General features: G+C 41.2%; 1 protein-coding gene across 2 annotated transcripts in view; it reads right to left on the bottom strand.

The window, feature by feature from the left end:
- LOC132897184 (leucine-rich repeat-containing G-protein coupled receptor 6) overlaps nucleotides 1-14,495 on the bottom strand; it is a 188,658-nt gene that overhangs the window by 111,442 nt on the left and 62,721 nt on the right. For both annotated transcript variants that reach the window (XM_060938605.1, XM_060938606.1), the window contains one exon: nucleotides 4,257-4,328. In XM_060938605.1, coding sequence (XP_060794588.1) covers nucleotides 4,257-4,328 — 72 coding nt within the window. The remainder of the gene's footprint in view (nucleotides 1-4,256; nucleotides 4,329-14,495) is intronic.

Below are 14,495 nucleotides of genomic sequence, written 5' to 3' on the forward strand. Positions count from 1 at the left end.
TATATGCAAATTAGTTTATTGTCTTCTGATGACTTTTTGCACTGAGATGGAGGCAGAAAACAGAAGCAATGCTTCAACAAACTCTCATCTTATCTCAACTTATCTGTCCATCATGATGTATTTGACCCCTCCCCTTTCATTCTGTGCATGATTAGGCATTTGTTTGGCAGGTAGTCCATCATTCATCTGTTTTTACTCTACAATTGTTTGTGTTTCTCAGAGTAAACACAATCATGTACATTCACGTCAGTCATAATAGTACAGAAGTGTGCAATTTAGGAATTTAGGACATTTAGACAATGGGGAATCAAGGGAAACTCTCTTATGAGTTCAGGGACCTGATGGCCCAGGGAAAGAAACTGTTTCTAAGTCTGTTTGTTCTGCTTTTGAGGCACCTGTATCTCCTGCCAGAGGGCATGAGGGTAAACAGGTGCTGTCCTGGGTGTGAGGGGTCAGCAGTGATTGCCCTCGCTCTCCTGAGACACCGTATGCTAGCAATGTCTTCTAGTGAGGGTAGGGGACTGCCAGTGATGTGTTGTGCAGTTTTAATGACCCTCTGCAGGTTCTTTCTTTCTGCCACAGAGCAGTTGGCATACCAAGCTGTAATGCAGTACATCAGGACACTCTCGATGGTGCTGCGGTAAAAGGCCACTAACAGTTTCTCCTTTAGATGGTTCCTTCTGAGTATCCTTAGGAAGTGGAGTCGCTGTCAGGCCTTTTTTACCACCACGGATGTGTTGGCAGTCCAGGAGAGGTCCTCGGCTATATGTGTCCCAAGGAACCTGAAGTCGTTCAAATTCTGTAAAGCTGCTTTGCGACAATGTTTATTGTTAAAAGCGCTATACAAATAAACTTGATTTGATTTGATTTGATTTGAAGGAGGACACCTGCTGGACACAGTCCCCGTTGATGCTCAGTGGGGCTGGATCCCCCCTGTGTTTCCTGAAGTCAATCACCATCTCCTTAGTTTTGCTGGTGTTGAGCAGCAGGTTGTGTGCAGAACACCAACCTGCCAGCATGTTGACCTCATCCCTGTACGCAGTCTCATCCCCTCCGCTGATAAGGCCGATGACCGTGGTGTCATCCGCAAATTTAATGATGGTATTGGAGGGGTGGATGGGTGTGCAGTCATGCGTATACAGGGAATTCAGGAGAGGGCTCAGCACACAGCTCTGAGGAGAGCCTGTGCTGAGGGTCAGGGTGGAGGAGCAGGTGGTGCCTACCTTAACCATTTGAGGGTGGTCAGTCAGGAAGTCCTTGATCCAGGCACAGGTGGAGGGGGAGAGAGTGATGTTAGTCAACTTTTCCACCAAGATGTCAGGAATAATGGTGTTAAATGCTGAGCTGAAGTCTATGAACAGCATCCTGACATAGTTCCCTGGCTGCTCGAGGTGGCTGAGTGCTGTGTGCAGAGCTATAGCGATGGCGTCCTCCATCTATCTGTTAGCTCTGTAGACAAACTGATGTGGGTCCAGGTTTGAGGGGAGACAGTCCTTGATGTGGTGAAGGATGAGCCGCTCAAAGCATTTCATGACTACTGATGTTAAGGCAATAGGTCTGTAGTCATTGGGACACTTTGGGGCAGGAGTCTTTGGGACAGGGATGATGGTAGCTGATTTCAGGCACTGGGGGATAGTAGCCTGTGACAGTGAGAGGTTGAACAACCTGGTCAGGACTCCCCCCAGCTGGTCAGCACAGGCGCAGAGTATTTTTCCAAGTACACCATCTGGTCCGGCTGCTTTCCTGATGTTCACAGTCTTCAGCATCTGCCTCACCTGGTGTTCCTGGAGTGCGAGTGTGCTGTGACTGGAGGTCTGTGGTGGTTTTGCAGCTGTGTGTGGAGCCTCTGCTTCGAAGCAGGAGAAGAAACTGTTTAATTCCTCAGCCAGTGATGCATCAGTGATGGTAGTAATGGGTGTGGAACCTTTGTAGCTGGTGATGCTCTGTAACCCCTGCCACACCAGCCGTGGGTTATTGTTAGTGAGATGGTCCTCCACTTTCCTCTTATGAGCAGCCTTAGCAGCTTTGATGCCTCTCTGCAGCTCTGCCCTCGCCACACTGTACTGTTCTCTGTCACCTGACTTGAAGGCAGAGTTTCGGGTTCTCAGGAGTGTCCGGACATCCGAGGTTATCCATGGTTTTTGGTTGGGGTAGATCCGGATGCGCTTCACCACAGTAACACTGTCAGTGCAGTTCTTTATGTAGAACAGAACAGTCTCTGTGTGCTCCTGTAGGTCAAGATGTTCAAATATGCTCCACTCAGTGTGCTCAAAGCAATCTCGAAGCTGGGAGAGTGCTCCTTCAGGCCAGGTTTTAATGTTCTTTGTGACAGGTTTGGATTTCTTCCTGAGGGAGGTGTATGCAGGGACCAAGAGCAGTGAGAGATGGTCTGACATGCCCAGGTGAGGGAGGGGCACTGCTCTGTAGGCTTGCTTCAGGTTGGAATAAACATGGTCTAATGTGTTCTTCCCTCTGGTGGAGCACTGTACGTAGTGTACGAAATTAGGGAGCACAGTCTTAAGGCAAGCTTGGTTGAAGTCCCCAGCAACAATAAAAGCTGCCTCTGGATGGGCCTGCATTTGTTTATTAACAGTGGCGTACAGCTGAGAGAGCGCTGTGCTAACATTAGCATCTGGTGGGATATACACAGCAGCAATGATCACCGTTGTCAGCTCTCTGGGCATGTAAAAGGGTCTACACTGCACAGTCATTACTTCCAGGTCAGGAGAGCAGTGTGTGTGTATGACCCTACTGTTTGTACACCAGTCCATATGAACATGAATACAGAGCCCCCCTGCTCTGCTCTTACCGGAGCTTTAATTCCTGTCGAAGCGGTGCATGGAGCGGCCAGTTACCTGAACGGCCGAGTCCGGGATGAGTGGATGTAGCCAGGTTTCCGTGATAATCATCACATTGCAGTCACGAATGTTCCAGTTGTGTGCCATCAGTAACTCCAGTTCGTCAATTTTGTGGATGATGGACCTAGCATTTGTGAAGAAGATGCTTGGTAGTGGGGGTTTGTAGGGCTGTTTTCTTAGCCGTGCTAGTAGGCCGTGCCTGCAGCCCTGCTTCTGCCTCCACTCTCTGTGCCACCTCCGGCATCTCTTTGGCCCGACAGCAATCCAGGGTGTACCCGGCGATCTCGCTATGTCCAGCGGAATGTTGTGGAGCCGCTGGTAATCTGTTGTAATGTCCACATGACACAAGAATCCCACCTTCCTCAACATAGCTGGGGTGTAGATTTGTTTTATCTCACTCACACAAACTCGTACACACAAAACATCCATGCCATTACGAAAACTATACACCGAATCTGAGAGCTCAGAGCTGCTGCGTCCTTGTGCGCCGCCATCTTCAAAAAATGACAGGCTGTGTATAGTGGAAAAGTTTGCATATCCACTGAGTATTATTGAAAGAAGTGTAATTTATAGCAACATGCCATTCGGTATGATTGGTTTTACTGATCTTCCTTTAGTTTTTTAGTTTTTTTGTTCTCAATGAAAAATTGTTAGCATGCAGAAAGATAGTAAAAGTAATATAAATCCTAAATAATGCATCTCCCTTTCTGAATATGACATAAATATTCTTTAATAACCTGTATAACTTTTTCCAAACTTTTTTATATCATCTGGAGAGCTTTTGGACCCTACAGCCCGCCCTATCATCCATTCCTCCTGACATATCTGTTTTTATTTTGCCAGATTCCTTGGCAAATCTTTGCCCATTATTCTTGAGATATCTGTTATAACACATTTCCTTTCTTTCAATCAGCTGTTGAGCCTGAGAGAATAACAGCAAGACTGTTTCTCTTTACTTTATTTGATTTTCCTTGTTTTGGGTTGTTGTTCCAGGACACACCCATGTTTAATTAATAACACCTTACAATTCATTTATAGATAGATTGTAAAATAAAGAATTTTAGTTTATTTTAAGGTTAAACCCTTACATTATGTCCTAATTATTTTAATGCTCACTGGTTCCTAAGCTTTAAAAATAAGGAATATAAAGAATAAGGGATATGCAAAGAATATGGCATGAAACAAGGTTATAATGACTCTTAATCATTCATGTGAGGTTCTTCATTGGTAGAAATGCATGATTTTGTTTGTAGGACTAGAAGAGCAGATCTTCTGCCTCAGCGAATCACATCCTGCTGGAACCAATCACATATAACTGATCCTGACTGACACAAGGCTGTAGCATCAAACTTTTCATGTTCATTTGTTTACACAAGCAGGTTAGGGTCACACACTTACAGTTCGGTGAGGAAGGGCAGGTCACGGAAAGCGTTTGGTTGGATTTCGCTGATGTTGTTCATGCTGAGATCTCTACAGACACACACAGGAAGGAGGAGGAGGAGTGTCAGGAAACATTTCATGGTAAACACAGTAAATGCATACTGATTGACTATAAATATTTAAAAGTAAATCAATCAATAAATGGAAGACTATTGGAAGAGTTAATGAATGTATGGCTCAGGGGACTCTGGTTTGAAATGAACGTGATTCAGAAACATACTTTAGTTATGAAACATAGGAGCATCTCCTAATTTCAACATAATAATAATAATAATAATAATAATAATAGGCTGCACGGTGGTGTAGTGGTTAGCGCTGTCGCCTCACAGCAAGAAGGTCCGGGTTCGAGCCCCGTGGCTGGCGAGGGCCTTTCTGTGTGGAGTTTGCATGTTCTCCCCGTGTCCGCGTGGGTTTCCTCCGGGTGCTCCGGTTTCCCCCACAGTCCAAAGACATGCAGGTTAGGTTAACTGGTGACTCTAAATTGAGCGTAGGTGTGAATGTGAGTGTGAATGGTTGTCTGTGTCTATGTGTCAGCCCTGTGATGACCTGGCGACTTGTCCAGGGTGTACCCCGCCTTTCGCCCGTAGTCAGCTGGGATAGGCTCCAGCTCGCCTGCGACCCTGTAGAACAGGATAAAGCGGCTACAGATAATGGATGGACGGATGATAATAATAATAATAATAATAATAATAATAACCAGACCATCAGTGATGGCGTAGTTCACTCTGGGCCCATGAGAAATAAAATCTGGGTAGAATTTATATGCACCCTCGGTACCTCTACCTTCATGCCAGAAAGAATCAAAATCGGTGCAAAATTGAGAGAAAAGTGATTTTCATGAAATGTGGATGACGCCAGATGGACGACGGACAACACATGATGGCATTAGCTCATCAGATAATAATAATAATAATATAGCATTTTGAGTCTGGAATACTGAAGTACTTTCATAAAAGATAAAAAATTAGACAAAGAATAATACAGTCTGCAATTGTATAAGGATTGTAGGACAATATAAAAGAGAAAAAAATAAAAGCAATACAAGGAAATGGAGCAAAGATACGATATATGGCAAAGTTCAAAAATTAAGAAATAACCTGATTTTCTTCTTTTTGCATGTTTTTTCCTCATTCTTTGCTTTCGAACCCTTTTGTAATTGTTTTCCTTTTCTTTTCTTCATCTCTTAGGGGCTTTAAAAGTCCACTGAAAGCTTAATTGTCCTACAATGAGACGTCATGGTTGCAGATTCATAAAAAACAATCCACGATTGATAAAGCAAAAACTAAAAGCCCAATCGATTTGTGTGTTAAATGACAGCTAACTATGAATAATACCAGTTTGAACAGGTATAACTTTAACTTGGATATAATCTGAATCAGAAACTCAATAATATCCAAAATATCATCTATAAATGATTTTAAGGTCTTTATGCCTCCCAGGATCACCATCTCGGCATGTGGAGCCTCTTCACTGACACATATGATGAACTGCTGCTGGACTAACACTCTCTCTCTCTCTCTCTCTCTCTCTCTCTCTCTCTCTCTCTCTGTGTTTCATTTCCACCAACTTCTGCACCTTCAATCCATCTCCATGATGTGAAGAAGACTGCAGAGCATCCATTACTGTTTGTAGACTAATTATACAGTCTCGTTCTAGTATTTCATGCCAGAGAAGGTCATTGCCCAGAAGGATCCGGACCCAAATTAAAGAATCTGAAATCTGGAACTGTCTTTCCATTATGCATGTCTTTCCCAATTTCCCATCTCATTAATTAACATGATGCAGACGCGGGCCTGGACTTCCTGACAGGGGAGAAATGATGAAGAACTTTGCTCCTTCACTGATGAAAGGCGACATATCATGTTTCAGCCTTTTATCGCCTTGATTAACGGCCCCAGCCACTCGCACTGCACCTGTAAGATGTGACCTGGGCCATCTCGATGAGAGGGTTTGAAAAGAAATAACAACTCAGTCGATCTGGTCAAAACTGGTCCGAACAAAACATGTGGACTCGATATCAAAGACGGATGGAGCACACTAGCACTTTTTACCATCCATCAGAGGAAACAAGAAACATGGGGAGAGAAAACTTTCCATTGTGAATCATTGTTCAGCAGCTGGTAATTTTTTTTTCTTTCTTCCTTTCTTTTTTTTTAAGTGTGTGTGGACAAGGTCAGGTTTCTCAGGGTTGTTTTCCAGATGTTTTTCTACCTTCTGTCAAGTTCTTTCTGTCTTTAAGAACAGACAGCTCAGGATAGACACCTTACTCATCATGCTTTGTGTTAGCCTTTGTGAAATATAATGACTTGAAGAGTGCTGCTTTAATTTTGGAATGGAGCTATGTACATCTCACATGGTTTGATATGTAAGTGAAGTATATAGCAACACATGATTTGGTTCATTTATTTCTATGTGCATTTTGTACAATGCTATTTATTCTATCTACATTCACTACTACTAGGATATCAGCTCATATACCATGAGTAAAGAAGAACAAAATAGCGGAGCACATCAAGTCAGATATATCACTTTGTTATCCAGTATTTAAAGAAACAGAAATATCTAAAATAATATAGTTTTGAGGGGCGGCACGGTGGTGTAGTGGTTAGCGCTGTCGCCTCACAGCAAGAAGGTCCTGGGTTCGAGCCCCGGGGCCGGCGAGGGCCTTTCTGTGCGGAGTTTGCATGTTCTCCCCGTGTCCGCGTGGGTTTCCTCCGGGTGCTCCGGTTTCCCCCACAGTCCAAAGACATGCAGGTTAGGTTAACTGGTGACTCTAAATTGAGCGTAGGTGTGAATGTGAGTGTGAATGGTTGTCTGTGTCTATGTGTCAGCCCTGTGATGACCTGGCGACTTGTCCAGGGTGAACCCCGCCTTTCACCCGTAGTCAGCTGGGATAGGATCCAGCTTTCCTGCGACCCTGTAGAAGGATAAAGCGGCTAGAGATAATAAGATGAGATGAATATAGTTTTGGGTTTTTTTTGTTTTTTTCCCCAGTATCTCCTGTTCTGCACTCCAGCCCAATTGGTGGCAGTAATGCACGTTTAAGTTGGTTTGCCAACTGACAAAAAAAACCTAAAGAAGAAAAAGAAGAAAATGGCGGAGTATATTGTTGAACCAACCGAGGACGAAATAAAAACTCTACTCAAAAACAAAACCCCCAAAATACAAAAAAAGAAACAAAATATGGAATGAAAGTATCTGATGGTAAGAATGTATCTTTTTTATTTTCAAGAATTATTATTATCGCATTTTTCACAAATTGCTCCTGTCATTTCACTGGTTTGTTTACATTCTACGCGGAAATGATTTTGTCTGTTTTGTATAAAGTTTTTATTTATCAAATTTGCAAAAAATAAAAATAAAAATGTTCTGTTTCTCAAAATCCAGTGAATGTGGACAGAATAAAACAGTTATTCCACTCAATCTCGGTGCTACGCGCCTCATCACCTATCAGCTCATGAACGACTCGATGTCATGGACTAACTGTTAAATGTACCAATGATAACGATGCATACTAAAAAGTACAACACATGGACGCTTAATGGTTCCATCACAGCAACAAGGAAAAGTACTGCTTTAAACCTTTATTTCAAAAAGTGTATACTCTTCAAAACAAGCTAATTTCACACAGCTGATATTGTTCTTCTGGCAGACCGACAACAATTTTGTAGTGAAGGAGACATTGCGTGCATTTTATTTTTCTATAAACTGTTCTCATTTTTTATTATTGTTATTATTATTATTTTCAAAACACCAGTCACTCTGAACTTGATTGGATTACAAATTCTCACATCGTACTTCGCAGCCAGGCGGAGCGTTGCGTCTGATTTTAATCTAAACTTTCAGCGTGTGTCAGTTCCCCGGGAGACGCGTGTGAGCCTGCAAGCCATCGCGAATATAACCAAACTGCAGCATTACTTCATTTATGTCCCAAAGGGAACTCATAACCGAGACCACCAAGCATGAGAGGATAAACGAAAAGGTCTGAAAATATTCATCGCCGAGACTTTGATACTCTTTTATTTATTTCTTTTGTCAGAGTGTCAGGCACGGCGAGGTGAAAAGCTAATTTGCACGGCAGGGCGTCTGGAAACCGTCTTATGGAAAACAGGAGCGCGGGAGCACATGCCGGACTGAATGCCGATGCTTTATACTGACACGGTGGCATGGAGTACACTGAAGACCAACCTGTAAAACTGCATGGAGGATTCTGACTCAAACAAATAGAATATCCCACACAAGAGCTGCTATTCATCAGCATGTCGTGTTCCTGAAGTAAAAGGTAGAGTGCAGGTTCAATGGGATTTCCATTTCTACAGGGTTTATAGCAGTCACACTGTATTTTGCTGACAAACGCAACCTACTTCATTTACATACATAGCGAAGATCTTCATTACACATTTTATCCTGGTTACATTTACACTGGATCCAGAGCCTCTCCCAGGAACTCTGAGCATGAGGTCGGAATACACCCTGCATATCACCCCTTAGGATTTGGGACGTTGGAAACAATAGGAAACCCATGTAGACCAGAGGAGAAGCGTCAGGGCCTTCTAGTCCTTCAGAGAAGCTCAAACATGTCAGCATTTCAAATGTTATATTTCATTTCTTTCATAATTTCATTATAATTATTCTCTTCTAATTCGGTCTCATTTTCTATCAAATGTGCTTCAGAAGTGAAAGGGTTACTGTCCTGAAAACATTAAAATCGAGTTCTCCAATGAGATTGTTTTGTTTGTTGTCTCTCGGCTGAGAAGAGTTTAGAGCTGCTCACTCATCGGTTAGAACTCCATTACCGGGACAGAAGGCCGTGGAAGTGTGTGTTTATGTAGGAAGTGACAGATGAATTAACCAATCAGATTTTGATTTATAGTGGGAGGGACCAAAAATGTATCGCCCTCAGCTTTCTCGAAGGCCAACATGAGCTTAACCGCGAATCATTCATCAGTAGTGTTAGCAAACACTAATAAAGCAATCAAGCCAGTACTATTGAGAGCAAGTAGCACAGACTAACGACCGAGAAACTAAGATTTCTGTCTCCAGACTCTTTTTCCACACTACACGCTCACTACAGTATTTTTCACTCAGACTTAAGGATTCATTTCCCTGTGTAATTTACTGAGTCACTTTTAAAATCAATATCAGCAGCTACACACCACAGAGTGACCTGGCAACCTGACGCTAATCCCTTGCTAATCCTTTGCCCTGTTGCTTTTCTGGTATCTGGCTAAGTTCTGGCTGAGCTCAAGTCCCAGCTCTAATAGTAATGGTTCACCACTGATGAAGAGCATGAGACAACATGCAAAACTCCTGACTGACAGTAACTCAACCTTAGGCTTGAACCATGGACCTTGCTGCAACACCACCCCACCCGTATGGCATACAGAGCATCTGATGTCTTTTGGACACTTTTCTGGCCTCAAGCTTCAGACTCTTGAAGGTCATGGAGTCTTTGTGCTGTACCGTGCAGCTGGAATTGTTCAGATATGCCTCCCACAGCATGACACAAACACCATTTTGTTCTTTAATTTGTCATCTTTATATCCAGTAAATACTAAATACCATTCAAATACAAGTAAATACCATAAATACCATCCTTCTTACACTTTTAGAGAAGCAGGTCACTTCAAATGGTTAATAATTCTGCCTTTCTGTCAGGGTTCTATGTACCACAGGCGATTGCTCTAAGACAACGAGGGAGGCTCAGCCTCCTCTACAAATTCTGGATCTGAAATAGCAATGTTATAAGTTATAACATTGCTATTTCTGATCCAGAATCATAGAAATATATGTGCTCAACCCACTACAGTGCGAAATCATTCCGTTATAACTTTCCCCAGTTTGCCTAATGTGTGCGTGAGTTTTTCCCTCTCGTGACAGCGCGATGCAGCCCAGCCTCAGTGCACTTCAATGGCATTTGGGAGCTCTGCGCTTTTCAATATCAAAATGCAAGACAGTTATTGGACAAATACTGCGAAAATGCCCGCCTACGGACTCCCAGCCTCACATGGGAGGGACATGGCAGTTTCCGCGAGGAGACTGGTGATTGGTGAAAGCGGCCAGATATTTTATTTGATTGACAGCTCGTTTCAAATATAGACAGGCAGCGGTGAATCTCAGTTCAGTCCCATGCGGATTCGCAAGTGCTGTGGTGTATTGTAAGAGATCAGCTTACATTTCGATTTTATTCATTACATACGGTTTCTACCAGCTTTTTTAGTTTGTATATATTTTCATTGTAAATAAAGTGTAAATATAGTGTTGTCAAGTTTGCTATCTTAGTTCCAGAAATTTCGTTTATTTGAGTGACTGAACTTGAACTTGAGGGGGCTAGTCAGCTAGCAAGAAAGCTGCACACGGATGCCAAGCATTGCTGATTTAATTTTGGCGAAGCCATTTGCCAGTCTTCCTTTTGAGGAAAAAAATTAAAATTAAAGAGCAGGGTAGACCAACGCCTCAAATTGACTTGGTGAAAAAGGTAGGGAATAATACTCGTTCCTTTCAGCTCTCCTGGTACGAGAAAGTGAATTGGCTAACAGCAAGTGACCCACATCAACAACAGTAAATAGGCTACTTTAGTAATATGTCATGGATGGACCAAAAATATAGAATCTATTTAAAATGTTTATGCTGAGTATATTATATTGGAATATATATTTTTCTGGATATGAATTAAACACAGCTACAATTTGGAAAACATTTTTAAACAAAAACACAGCCGAGAACATTTCACACTACAGACCTGGATTAAAAGTGAAGGGTTATCAAAATTGTCAATAAAACATTTCTCAGTCAAAATAAGTAAAATATAGGGAAAGTGTCATTGAATGAAATGTGTGGCACCCAGCTCTATGTTTGGCTCCCCAAGGTCAGTGCTTGTGCCTATTCCAGAACACTCTGCTGTTACTGCTGAGGTTCCTGACAAAGAGCTGCTTTCAATAATGATCAATTTTTAAACAACATGCCACAATTTTAAAATATAAAATGTTAAAATATACCCCCCCCCCAACACCACCATCATGTATATTGGACAGTAGGCTAATGGGCCAAAAGAACCTGTTATTTCACAGTTTGTGACCCTGCCAACAATCAGCCAGATCAGAGGCAAGAGTATGGGCAAAATTGATGTGTTTTCTTTTAAAATCTGGAAATATCGTAACCGACCAGCCTCCCCTGTTTGAAAGACTACCAGCCGCCACTGCTATGTACAGTATATACAGTACAACCATTATTATTCTATCCACATTCACTGGATATAAGCAATTGCATCCTCTGATTGGCTACTCTACTACTAGGATATCAGCTCATATACCATGAGTAGAGAAAAACAAAATGGCGGAGTGTGTTATTGAACCAACCAAGGACGAAATAAAAATTCTACTCGAAAACAAAACCCCCCAAAATACAAAAAGCAACACAATATGGAATAAAAGTATTTGATGGTAAGAACTTATCTTTTTTTATTTTTCAAGAATCATTATTATCGCATTTTTCACAAATTGCTCCTGTCATTTCACTGGGTTGTTTACATTATTCATCTTGAAGCATTAAAATTTCTTGATTTTTTTTTTTTTTGGCTGGTTCAGAAGCTCAAAGAAGTTCAAAAATTACAGAACTAAAATGTCCAAGGAAGAACTAAATAAATGTCTAAAGCTGTTCTATTCCTCGGCACAACAGCAAGACGGCACTTTCTACAAAAAACAACACTAAAGTCAATTCATGCCGCCATTGACGGGTTTTTAAGAAGTCCGTCTAAGCGGAAATGATTTTGTTGGACGTTTTGTATAAAGTTTTTATTTATTGAATTTTCAAAAAATAAAAATGCTCTGTTTCTCAAAATCCAGTGAATGTGGAGAGAATAAAACAGTTATTCCACTCGATATCAGTGCTGCGCGCCTCGTCTCCGATCAGCTCATGCACGACTTGAGTTCGTGGAATAACTGTTAAATAGTTCTTTTAGCAGGACAACCTGAAGTATGTTTTTGGTTGCTATAGATTTAACCCCCCTTCAGGTGGTTCAAAATGCAGCGGCGAGGGTTCTCACACAAACAAAAAGAACAGAGCACATTACTCCAATTCTAAGGTCCCTTCACTGGCTTCCAGTAAGCTACAGAATTGACTTTAAAGCATTGCTGCTGGTGTACAAATCTCTAAATGGTACAGGGCCCAATTACCTCTCTGATATGTTGCAGCGGCCTAACCCAATCAGATCTACCAGATCGCAGCAGCAAAATTTACTGGTAAAACCTGTTGTTAAAACAAAGTGTGGTGAAGCAGCTTTTAGCTACTGTGCAGTACAGCTATGGAACCAACTGCCAGAGGACATTAAAAATGCTCCTGCTGTTGGCAGCTTCAAATCTAGACTAAAGACCAAGCTGTTCTCAGATGCTTTCTGCTCACTGATTAATATCATCATCTTTACATGTTTTAAACTTTACTTAACTTTTATTCTGTTTTATTCTGCTGTTTTTTACTGAACTTTTACTTCATTTTATTATTTTATTTCTACTATTGTTTAATTCTTATTATTTTTTTTCTCTCTTCTTCCCCCTTTATTTTATGTAATTTTATTTTCTATTGTTTACTGTTTTGCCTATACCGCTGTAAAGCACATTGAACTGCCACTGTGTATGAAATGTGCTATAGAAATAAACTTGCCTTGCCTTGCCCCTCCCAAAAGGTATACTTAAGTAAGGCCTTGCATCCCTAATTTTAACCGAATATTTTCTCTTTTTTTAAGATGTTTTTTTTAATCCTTTCGTAAGCATTCATTTCATGTCAACATTAATCCAAAGTGCTTCAGTTAAATTACGTCCCAGTTCAATTACTCATCGATTTCAGTGCAGTGATTTTCCACAGGCTGTGCTATCTGCTTACTATAAGCATGACATGAAACTGCAAGCTACGCTGAATGTCAGGATTCTCCGGATTATAAAGAAATAAGTAATGAAGTCACTAAAGAAATACAGAAGGAAGGAAGAAACAAAGCAGATGATGTATAAAGATTTTAGATGAATTACGGCACTATGATCCTCAGCAGATTGATGATTTTAATGACTGCACATTAATCAAAATGTCCAGGGTGAAAAACAGACTCAGAAACTCCAACAATGACACAACATTTAAAACAGAACCGCGTTTTCCATAGAAATAGTCATTCATATCCATCAAGATTCTATTGACAGCTTGTTTTATTTGAGACTATTCCATTGGGTGGTAGTTCATATTTCTTCTTTTCTTCCTTTCATAACATCTGCTGCTGTTTTTATTGAAATAATTACAATCTAATGCAAACCACATTTGGTTTTGCGGCCAGAAATGGGAATTATTTGGATTGAGCTCAAAGAAATGCCCGATGCTCAGTCTCTGAATGACAAGGACCCACTAGTGTGATTCCTAATAGGAATAACATTAGATCTGTATTTCTCCGTCAGTGTTTTGTTGCTTTATATGTTCTGACCTGATTGAAATGATCAGGTTATTCAGGAAAAAAGTCATTGAAAAATGAAATCAAGCTCCAGAGCAAAAGAAGCAAATGTCAGACACCAGATTTATTTTGTTTGATCCACTATGAAACATCGTGTGCATTTATACCACAGTGCTCTTAAATTCTCAATTCTTATTGGTCAGAACGTGTTTTGTTATTACTGTTATTGGGAAATAATCAACTTTGGGGTGCTAAGAATAACTCGGCTTCACCACCACTGCATCACTAATTACTGTTCTTTAACATCACACCCCTCAGGTGTTATATTCTTTACTTATTTTTTGCCGAAATCTTCCTTCCTGAACCGATGTGTACTGCTTTTCTGCTTATTCAAGGTTCTTCTACAGATCTTCTGAATTCTGGGATGTCATACTCATGACAGCACATATGATCACATGACGTCCAGCGCTGTGACCTAGCATGTAATGACACAGCTCATGAGTGGTATATCAGATTCCCCCCCCCCCCCCATTTAGGAATGGTTTGTTCCAAACATCCTGCTTCTTCTTCTTCTTCTTCTTCTTCTCATATGTGACATCATGCATAGCAGGTTAAATGTGTCATCATTCACCAGTCGTGATGTACCTCACAGGCACAAATTCAGGATTATAAAGCACCTAAACAAACACATTCACTTTCATGTATTCTCAGTAGATGATCCAAAATGTCTTGGAGGACTGAACATTTTGAGAGGCATAAAAACATTTTGG

The sequence above is a fragment of the Neoarius graeffei genome, chromosome 13 (genome assembly GCF_027579695.1).
Source record: "Neoarius graeffei isolate fNeoGra1 chromosome 13, fNeoGra1.pri, whole genome shotgun sequence".
In the NCBI taxonomy this organism is placed as follows: Eukaryota; Metazoa; Chordata; class Actinopteri; order Siluriformes; family Ariidae; genus Neoarius; species Neoarius graeffei.